General features: G+C 42.8%; 1 protein-coding gene across 4 annotated transcripts in view; it reads right to left on the bottom strand.

The window, feature by feature from the left end:
* Positions 1–584: 584 nt before the first annotated feature.
* The window catches only part of LOC119965080 (M-phase inducer phosphatase 1-B-like), a 77,331-nt gene continuing 66,510 nt past the window's right edge, over positions 585–11,405 (bottom strand). For 3 of the 4 annotated variants that reach the window (XM_038795356.1, XM_038795355.1, XM_038795358.1), the window contains 3 exons: positions 10,066–10,199; positions 6,518–6,629; positions 1,054–5,314 (listed from right to left, as the gene is read on the bottom strand). In XM_038795356.1, the coding sequence (XP_038651284.1) occupies positions 5,174–5,314; positions 6,518–6,629; positions 10,066–10,199 (387 nt within the window). In that variant the 3' untranslated portion in view covers positions 1,054–5,173. Of the gene's footprint in view, positions 836–1,053; positions 5,315–6,517; positions 6,630–10,065; positions 10,200–11,405 lie in introns of those variants that run through there. The other variant, XM_038795357.1, reaches the window with a different exon arrangement.

Raw genomic sequence — 11,405 nt, 5'->3', positions numbered from 1 at the left:
GTACTTGTCTTTGCTCTTTGTCACACTGATGCACGGTCAATTGCACGAAAGACTCAGATTGGTACAACTGTTGCTTTATTACAGTCAGATGCGTGGCCTCCTACTGTAGCTGGCGAAATGGCTGATTAGGAGGAGTACACACATATTTATACGGCTCCTTGTGGGCGGAGCTAGTCGGCAGGGGCTACCGGTGAACCTGTAGTGCAGGTCCTACCGTACATCCCCGAATACAGGTGCACAGTGGTTCACTACACACACACACTGCCACATCTCATGCCACCGGGTGTTCCAACTAAACGGGGGAAGTTGTAGAGAGTGGTCACATGACAACGTGCTAACAAAGGAAGTGCGCGCAGAGCACAAGTGTGTGTTGAAGTACCTGCTAAGCTAGTGAACAAGATATTCTTTGTTAAAAGTCCTGGTCAGTAATTCATGAACCCACAGCATTTACAAGTGATACCCATAGCTGGCAAACTAAAGCAATCTCACCCAGTCCTGCCCCAAACTGATGCAAACCAAGTTTCCAGAAGCCAACACCCTGTGCACCAACTGTTTAATTATAAAAATACATTTTAAGACTGTGCTGCACATCAGTGTAAAAACTGGGGCACAACAAAAAAACCAACACTGTACAGGCAAGAATGTCAAGAGTTTGTGACAGTGTAAAGTTAATTATAAAGCTTTAGGACATTTGAAATAAGGTGTCCACTCCATTTCAGATTTGGGTATTCCTTCCTTTTTCGTTACTTCTAGCTCCACACGTGGTCTTGTACGTTTGAAAACAGCAGGTTGGAAACGAGGAGCAGCTCCATCGAGATTTCCCCACACTGAATGCCTGGAACATTTGACCAAACGTTTACTAAACATTTCCAGGGTGGTTTAAAAAAAAAAGTTGGAAAACACTCGAGAAACCACAACCGTCACATTCCCCCAACTGAAACACACTCATATGGCAAGGATCAGGAGAATGGGGATGAGATCAAATTGTGCTCTTGGAAGTGATTTTCTATAATAATGCGCATTAAAACTCACTTATCGAAATGAAACAGGCTCTTTGTAGAATGCTCAGATTTTATTACAGTGTTGGATTAAAATGTATTACTGTCCCTAGGCAGCAAGTTACATTTAGATTAAAGTGGTTTACACACAGATATTGAATTGAATTACTGGCAGACATTTGGTGGTTCTAATGGGCTCAGTATTGCATCAAACAGGAACATTGGAGATTAGGAGGTTCTGTTAAAGGCAGTGAAAATTAAAATGAAGGCTTAAAAATAAACTTTGATCACTGCGTAAGAAAGCCCAACACAAATGATGTTTACTAATAAAAATACATTTTAAGACTGTGCGACATATCAGTGCAAATACTGGAGTACAACTTCAAACCAACACTGCACAGGCAGGAATATCAAGAGTTAGCAAGTGTCAATTATAACATTTTGGTACATTTGGAATAACATGTCCTCTCCATTTCAGATATAGGTGCCTTTCCTTTCTAAAATGTAAAAGTGACATTTTGGGAGTGATAGTAAATCGCCCACAGATAAATGAGAGACTAAATGTATTGAGCAGGTCCATGTTCAGAGGGGCGAACTATTTTATTTCAGTTAGAGGGGGTTGAGGTATGGAGAAGGAGCCAATCATCTGCATTCAATAGCTTTCCAACTATTAGTGGCCCAGATTCCAGACCCCTTTTGACTCCGTTCCAGCTCTTTCACGAGTAGCACTGCCTCCAACGGTGCAGATAGGGTTATTTTAAGAGATCTCTTCCAGCTTTGAAAAAGTTACTCAAAAGCAAAGCATTCTGTAAAACTGACCAATCACACAGAAACAGTGAGGTGGGTGCAAAGTACGGGAAAGTCCGCCCACAATAACCGCCCCCCTCCCCTACCTCCCACAGACCACTGTTGCAAAAAAAAAAATACATAGAAGATTGGATTTTGTCACCCCATGCAATTGGCGAGTTCAACAAAGCACTGAACAATTAAGGTCGCTTACCACCAGTAAGTAGTACATAAAAGGGATTTGACCAAGTACATTATTGATTTGAGGGGGAAAAAAATATCAGCCTTATTGATGGAAATCTAATCATTGCCATGTAAAGGAATATCTTGCTCACTCCATGAGCTAGATCCAATTTATGTGGAATGACAATTAGAAGACATGGTCTGCAGTGGTTTACGAAGGTGGTTAACTACCACCTTCTCAAGGGCAATTGGGGATGAGCAATAAAAGCTGGCCTATCCAATGATGACCACATTCCATGAAAGAATAAAGTAAAAATATTTGGACCAGCTTTCAGTTTGAACCGTACCAACTATTTTTGCTCCTCTTTCCACCCCTCCGCACATCAAGGTCAAGGGCCGCGCCAGGTCTCTAACAATACTGCCCGTTGTTGAACCTGCTCAAGTTCGATTCTTTGTTTAGTTAGCTCCACTTCAAAGTGCGATGAACGTTAATCTGACAGTACAGCTATGCCAACCCATCCTTTCACTAGCTGAACATGAACAATCGCAGCCAAGAATAATTTACTGGAAACTAAGTGCAGCTCAATCACCAGCTCCTCAACCTTGAGGCTTTCAACAGGCGACTGCAGTTCTTACCATGGTTAATAATAATAAAATTACCCACGAGGTGATGTGTCGTTCATTACTAGCATTGAAGAATGCAGCATTGCTTTAAATTTGTTGGTGTGCAATCAAATTAGCTCAAGGTTGAAGATGATTGACAGTCACGTGTGGTCCATGTTGGCCAGATTCTAAGGAGTCCACATCCAACACATTCTTACCCTTGGCCAGAATCATATGTGGGAGGGCTCAGAATATCAGTCTCTGGTTCCTTTTCCGATTGGTGTGGGAGATGAGCGAAAGGATGGAGGGGATTTTTATTTTTATTTTTATATCCTTCAAATAAAGTAGTACCATCTTTATAGGACGAAAGTATTAAGAGCGTGCGATGGATTCCCGTAGCTAAGGTGCTCACGGTAAGCGCGTTTGCAAACGTCTAATGTGGCTTTCTTACAAATGAAGCTCAATGTAGAGAAAAATGATCAATATTATATGCATTCCCAATAAGTTCACCACAAACTTCACCACTGCCTGGGTGAAGACACTTCATCACAGTCTAATCTACATGTGTTTTTTTCTGACTAGCTAGTCACGAACAACATCCTCTTTTCTGATCAATTCTCTCAATATCCTACTCATTTATTAAAACCTGTTTTTAAAATATGACTATACACATCTCTCAAAAAGGAAATATCAAATTATTAAATACCTTTAAAAACACTGATGTTATTTTTTTCTTCCTAAAGTAAAAACTCTTTTCAGGGCTGAAAGGGCTTGAATTGCAAATCGCCATCCACTACTGTTACAAAAAGATGTGTGTATGTACAACAGATGAAGCCAGGGTCCAAACTTCACCCAAGTTTACTTGTGGAAAGGCGATTCAACTGCATGGAGGTTGTGCTGGCATCCACAGCCCAATAGTTAACAGCACTCACTCCCAAAACTCAGAAAGCGAGAATAGGTATTTGGCTGGAGTCATCAGGCCTTACTGTGGTGTCCTTCATAGTCAAACAACATGCTGGCACCTACTAAGTAAAGTTATCGTAGTACACTATTTTGTCATAAATAGTATTGCAACCTGACCCGGTCTTATAAAACCATAATATTAAAATACTGTAAATACTGGAAATTTGAAATAAAAACAGAAAATGCTGGAAAGGTTCCGCAGGTCTGGCAGCATCTGGGAAAAGAGAAACAGATGGATGTCAGATGCTGCCAGACTTGCTGAGATTTTCCAGCATTTTCTCTTTTGTTCGAAGAGCGAAAAAAAAAAGAGTTAACTTCAGGTCTGTTCAGATGGAGAGTCGCAAGATCCGAAACATTAACTCCACATCTTCTGCCAGACTTGGAGTGTTTCCAAACATTCGTTTTTGTTCCTGACCCTGGTGTTGCACATCATTCCCCAATATAGCACAGCATTCTTCCCCAGAATATCTCTTCACACTTCCAACAGGGACTCAATGCAGGAAATAGCTGGTTTAGCAATGGCGTGCGATAGGAGAAAGCAGAGCTGCCCAAGAGACTATGAATGCATTCGATCCTGGTTGATGCTTATTGTATTGCGGTCACACCTACCTCTGTCATTCACCTACACATTTGAACAGAGCAAAACTGTACCCTTGACCGTGTTTGTCGATCGTAAAGGAAGACGTTCTGGCTTTTGTCTACTGCTCAGTCTGCAACTTCTGTCAGTAAGCTGTAACTTACTGACCAGCACAAGCTCTGATGAAGAGCAAAAAGGTTCATGGACTAAATAAGCAGCTGGCAGTCACTCCTTTTTTCAATGCTTCTTAACCAATCAAGTATCTGCTTTATCCTTAATCTCAATTTGGCATTGGCATTTCTAGGTACTGCTGTTACCAGAAAGGGAGGGTTGGGGTAGTTACCACATGTAATTGCTCTTCAGTGCGTGTCACTTGATTACTTCACCAGCAAACACCTTGCAATACTACAGACATCAACAAGACAAAAACTTGGTTCACAGCATCCGTTCATAGTGCAATGCATAGAATGGGGCATTGAACGTTATTTTGTCATTATTCTCACATTAGTTTCCCTCCCTGCGCAAGGCAAGGGTGCGATGGAAGATAGAGGAGGTGGACAGACTGACATGCTCACAGGCCTCTACCAAGTGATCACAAGATTGCGAATGTACAGCACAAAGGAATTATTGGAGCAACATGCCAGCTAACAGTCAGCAGGGCAGCAAACTGATAAAACTAATGATCTCTGCTGCCCATCTGTGCCCATGTTGGTTGGGTGGAAAGAAGGAGAATGTCAGAAGGTTAAATCACTTCTCAAAAACAGTGGAGGGGATTTCTATAAAATTAAGATTATTATCCTTAAAATAAATTCTTTAAAAAGTATAGTGGCTAAAATAAACCTCTTTGCATTCTAGATCCATTTTGTTTCAGTTCCACATGGAGAATAGTCTGTGCTTTCTGATGTCACAACATCCCACGATTCGGTTGGAAGCTGAACCTTTCTCTACAACATTGCTACACGAGCATGGTGGAGTTGGAACATTCCAGAATGAGGTAACCTGTAAAAAGGCAGTGTCTACTTGGGCAAGAGAGAGAATCCCATTGCCTTTTTCTCACGTCCAATCATATCTTCTTCAATCTCGAGATTAGATCCCACCTCCGACGCTCGCCTGCCCAGGATTTACTCTTTTTCCGCAACTTCAACATCTCCTCCTGGAAGTCTTCATGGTCCATTGGACAGTACTTCGGTGGGTCACAGTAATTCTGCAGGACAACACGCAAAGCAGTAAAATCAGCCAGACAATAATTTTGGAACAGACCATAATCTAGAGAGTCAGATCATGGGGAGGCAGGTCACCAGCACACCATTTGCCTTTGTGGTCAAGACCCTGCCACATCCTGAAAAACCCAAAATCAAAGCAATGGTTCATCGAGAGATGAACCGTACCACGCATCACCTTTAGCAATGAGAGTTCTCATGGGCTGAGCACTAGCTAGAGGCTTTCTGTTCACCATTAGGAAAAAAAAAAGAGCAGCAGAGCAATTTTGACTGCTTAAGTTTGTGTAAGCATGTTCAAAAAGTCACAAGAGTAGCCCTGCTACTATAAAGATCCACCCTTTCAGAAACATTTAAAATATTTAAATCGGACAGTAGTAAAGATGAACTCCAGAAAGATGCTTCATGTCAACCTGAATTTGTGTACCTGTCTGTAAAGTCCATCCAACATCAAGGCAACTTGCCAAGTCCTCTGAAAAATGAATCTGTGCCGGCCATGGGTTGGGAATGACAAAAAGGCGAAGACTGGAGTACTGGTTGCAGCCAATTTTACAGGGAGCTGGTGCACCATTATCGCATCATTACACCGATTCTTGATCCCCACGTTAGAGACCATGAAAGGTCAGAATTTGCTCAGAGCCGAAGTCAACAAAGGGCAATTGATGGTGGGCAGAATTAATCTGGTTTATTCCATTTCCACTTTGTGGATAACTGCTGGAAGCAATCCAAGTTGATGGTCGGCATGAGGCAATGAGGGTGCAGGGAGGGTAGGAAGAATGCCAATTGCAATTCACCTCCTAATAAATGTTGATTGACCAAACAATGGAGCCATGGATGCTGGCAGAACTTGCGGCTCTTCAATTAGCGAACAAGATCTTTTGGCTTCCACTCAAACCAGCAAACACCAAAAGTTTGAGTCACATTCAAAAGGGCGACAGTTCCAACAGCGCAGCAGTCCCTCAATTCTGCATTGAGATTTCAGCCTCGATGATGGTGTAAGTCTGACGTGGGCTTTTCAACTCGGACAACAGAGCAGAGCTTAAAAAGGGTAAATGAAGACACTTCAATTCGTGTCTCGGCATTCAGAATTAATTTCCTGCTTAAATCAACTGCCTGAAAATCCTAAAGAAACAGTTTGTACAATGCACCATGCAAGCATTGTCCTAGAGAGATAGGGAGCAATTTCTTACCGGAAACTGAGGAAAGAAAGCTTTATATCCTCCTTTCAGTATGTAGAGCTCTGGATAGTTTAGATTCGGGTACTCGTTCACACTTCTGTCCTCCTCCCGCAACAGGCGACACCTTTGATGAAGACGACAGGTAGGTAAATGCAGTGCACATTGAAACCTCACAACTTGTGAAGTCAGTTCATTTAAATTTTCTCTGGCGATATTTCTTGCCCACCTCTCCCTTGGTGAAGAGTGTGATTAACACTATGGTACAGTCCCATGGGTGCTGACAAACCACTAGTGCATAGAGTTTTACAGTACAGAAACAAGCCATTTGACTGGACAGATACCGACAGTACCTTCCCTTAAGAGGCTAGGCAGTGAACTGCACATTTTATTGAACCCCGGAGCCAAGCTAGGTTTAATCCTCACCCCAAATCCACATACACCTACGTTCCTGCAGGTGCCATCAAATAGGAATCAGGATCATGTTTCAGCCATGTCCCAGCTAGTAGCACTCTCACCAGAGTAAGAAAGCTGCAGGTCCAAGTCACTTTCCAAAGGAAATCTAAACCAACACTCCAGTGCAGTATTGAAGGAGTGCTGCACTACCAGGAAGGCAGCCCTTTTAAGAGGATGAAAAAAAAAATCTTACGGTACTGTTTTGAAGAGGAACCAGGAGTTATGCCCAGCATCTCCTAAACATCACAAAGATGTTGTCACGTAAGAAACTACAGAGTCATGAACACAGCCCAGTCTATCACCCGAACCTAACAGCTGAAGGCACTGGATACTGCACCGGCTATGGGCCTGGACAATATTCCAGCAATAGTACTGAAGACTTGTGCTCCAGAACTTGCCACACCCCGAGCTAAGCTGTTCCAGTTCATCTACAATACTGACATCTACCTGGCAATGTGGAAAATTGCCCAGATATGCCCTGTACACTAGAAACAGGACAAATCCAACCCAGTCAGTTACCAACATAAATCGGTCTTCTCTCCATCATCAGCAAAGTAATGGAAGGTGTCACCAACGGTGCTATCAAATGGTACTTACGCAGCAATAGCCTGCTCACAGACACTCAGTTTGGGTTCCGCCAGGGTCACTCAGCTCCTGACCTTATTACAGCCTTTCTTCAAACATGGACAAAAGAGCTGAACTCCAGAGGCGAGATGAAAGTGACTGTCCTTAAGATCAAGGCAGCATTTGACCAAGTACGGCATCAAGGAGCCCTAGCTAAACTGGAGTTGATGCAAATCAGGGGGGGGAAACTCGCCACTGGTTGGACTCATTCCTGGCTCAAAGGAAGATGGTTGTGGTGGCTGGAGGTCAATCATGTTAGGCCTGGGACATCACTGCAAGAGTTCCTCAGGGTAGTGTCCTAGGCCCAACTATCTTCAGCTGCTTCATCAATGACCTCCCTTCCATCACAAGGTCAGAAGTGGGGATGGTTGCTGATGACTGCACAATGTTCAGCACAAATTACGACTCCCCAGATAATGAAGCAGTCCAGGGTCAAATGCAGCAAGACCTGGGCTGACAAATGGCATGTTACATTCGTGCCACACAAGTGCCAGGCAATGGCCATCTCCTACCACAGGATCTAACCACCTGATATTCAATGGGATCATCATCACTGAATCCTCCACAATCAACATCTTGGGGGTTACCATTGGTCAGAAACTGAACTGGATTAGACACATTAATATTGACCTGCCCTAGTAGGTCAAAGGCTAGCAATTCTACAGCAAGTAACTCACCTCCTGACCCCCAAAACCTGTCCACCACTTAAAAGGCACAAGTCAGGAATATAATGGAACACTCTCCACTTGCCTGGTTTGAGTGCAGCTCCAGCAACACAAGCTCAACACTATACTGGATAAAGCAGCCCGCTTGATTGTTCCTCATTCCACAAACATTCAAACCCTCCACCACCGATGAACAGTGGCAGTCATGTGTACCACCTACAAGATGCACTGCAGTAACTCACCAAGGTTCCTCAGAAAGCACCTTCCAGACCAATGACCCCTAACATCTAGAAGGACAAGAACAGCAGATACTTGGGAACCCCACCACCTGGAGGTTCCCCTCCAAGTCACTCACCACCCTGACTTGGAAATATAATCGCCGTTCCTTCACTGTCACTGGGGAAGCATTCGGTAGCTCCCTCCCTAACAGCACAGTGGTTGTATCTATACCACAAAGACTGCAGCGGTTCAAGAAGGCAACTCACCACCACTTTCTGAAGGACAACTAATGATGGGCAATAAATGCTGGCTTAATCAGCAACGCCCACATCCTATAAATGATTATTTTTTTTTAAAATGAGTGTGTTTTTATCATATGTCCTATGTTTTTCAAGTATGGAATGATCTGCCTGGACTGTACGCAGAACAATATTTTTCACTGTACCTCGGTATACTGGACAATAAATAAATCTAAAATCAATCTAGCCATCATCTGTTTGTGGAAGCTTGCCATGCCCAAAAATTGGCTGCCATGTTTCCTACATCACAACAGTGGCAACACTTCAAAATGCTACACTACAAATTATTTCATTGGCTGTAAAATGCTCAAGAATGTCATGAAAAGCAGGATACAAATGTGTTTTTTTTCTCTGTGTAGGACTGCAAGGAATTTTTCCTCCTCTTGATCCAGGAAGTAAAAAGCAGGTTGAGCCCAGGTCACTGTAGGTGTCTGTGGCTAAGAAGCACATTGGAGAGTGCACACAGCTACCAAACAATCATGGAAAACCTCCATGCTTAAAAGGGATTTCTTCAAATTCTCTGCTAAAATTTTAAACAAATTATTTTCTTCACCAATCCTTGTTCTTTCTTGTGTTTTTAACCTTTATCTTGTAAATGTCCACCTTACATTTCACTCCTGACCCTAATGCATAATCCTTCCCATTGAGAATATCCAGTGGCTCTGGCTGTAACATCACAAGTATAACTATATCGTACTGTCTGTGATTAGGGGAGGCATTGGCATAGTGGTATTGTCGCTGGACTAGTAATCCAGAGACCCAGAGTCATGCTCTGCTCCCGCCATGGCAGATGGTGAAATTGTAATTCAATAAAAATTTGGGATTAATGTGACAATTGTCGTAAAAAACAAAAAAAACCCATCAGGTTCACTATTGTCCTTTAGGGAAGGTAATCTGTCAGCTTTACCTGATCTGGCCTACCATGTGATTCCAGACCCACAGCAAAGTGGTTAACTCAATTGCCCTCAGGGATGGGCAATCAACAACGCTCACATTCCATAGATGAAAAATTAAAAACAAATCTCTGCTGCTAGAACCATCTGCAAGAGGAAAATCATATCTGGCCCCGAGCCACATTAAATAGTAGAGTACAAGGCTCAAAATCATGCCAGCTAGGCCCCTGTTATAGAGGCTAGCTCACGAATTACACAAGTCAATTTTCTTCAGAGGTTTCACTTCAGTTCTAGATGCTGGAAAGTATGAGACTGTTTGTAACCGTGCCAACAAGTCCTTCCTCAACATTCGGTATACATTTAATACTCTTTCAGTGGAGATTAGGAAAATAATTCCTACAACTCACATCTTTGGTCCTCGCTCTGATGAAAATTCACAGTGGAAAATGATGATCAATCTCTTGTCTCTGGATTTGGGAACAATGGGCTCCTTTAGGAAATAGTCAATGGCATCATCTGCTCTGTGAAGGTTCAGGGCACCCTAGGAAAGTAGAAGTCGCAAGAATATCAGCTTGGATAATGAATTGGCAAGATTAGTTAGAACTAGAAACTTATTTATGACAAATTTACTAGAGTTCTTTGAGGTGGTGTCAGCCAGAGTAGATAGAGGAGAACCAGTCGATGTTGTATTGTCAAAAGGCATTTGATACGGTGCCAGGAATGCTACTACACAAAGTAGGAGCTCATGATGTTGGAGGCAATATTCTGCCAAGAGGAGAGGATTGGTTAACTAACAGGATGAAGCAAGTAGCGATAAGGGGGTTCTTTCTCAGGTTGGAGGGCAGCAACCAATGGATTGCCACAGGGATCAGTGCTGGGACCACAGCTCTTCACAATATATATTAATGATTGTCTGGTGTAAGGAACGAAGTATACGGTCACCAAAATTGCAGTTGCAACAAAGGTGGGAGGGAAGGCACATTGTAAGGAGGATATAAACAGTTCACAGAGAAATATTGACAGGTTAAGTGAGTGGGCATGAAATCGGCAAATGAAATTCAATGTGGGGAAAAATGTGAGACTGCTCATTTAGGAAGAAAGAACACGGCGGGGGATTATCATTTCAGTGGAGGGAGACTGCAGAAAGCTGTAGCACAAAGAGGCATGGGGTTCCTTGCTCCCGAAACCCAGAAAACGACCATACTGGTGCAGCAGATAATTGGGAAGACAAATGGAATGCTGGCTTTTACTTTTATACTCCAGCCCCCTTGAAATAAAGAGATGTTGCTGCAACTGTACAAGGTATTAGTGAGGTCACATTTAGAATACTGTGTACAGTTTTGGTCCTCTTAAAGGAAATATACATTACCACTGCAAGTTGTACAGAGGAGGTTTACTAGGGTGGATGCACTGCCATATGAGGAAAGATTAAACTGATTGGCTCAGTACTTCTGGGAGTTCAGAATAATGGGAGGCGATATGATTGAAACATACAAGATTCTTAGGGGATTAGATAGGGTAAATGTTGGGAGGATGTTTCCACTCATGGGAGAGTGTAGGACCAGAGGGCAAAGTCGCAGAATAAAGGGGTGCTCATTTAAGATGGAGTTGAGGAAGAATTTCTTCTCTCAAGAGTGGTGAATCTTTGGAATTCTTTACCCCAAGAAGCTGTGGAGGCCGAGTCCCTGAACATTTCAAGGTTGAGATCGATAGGTTTTTAGTCAGTACAGGAATTGAGGATTGTGGA

The sequence above is a fragment of the Scyliorhinus canicula genome, chromosome 4 (assembly GCF_902713615.1).
Source record: "Scyliorhinus canicula chromosome 4, sScyCan1.1, whole genome shotgun sequence".
In the NCBI taxonomy this organism is placed as follows: Eukaryota; Metazoa; Chordata; class Chondrichthyes; order Carcharhiniformes; family Scyliorhinidae; genus Scyliorhinus; species Scyliorhinus canicula.
The sequence above is the reverse complement of the archived record's forward strand: the minus strand, read 5'-3'. Positions and strand labels throughout refer to the sequence as shown.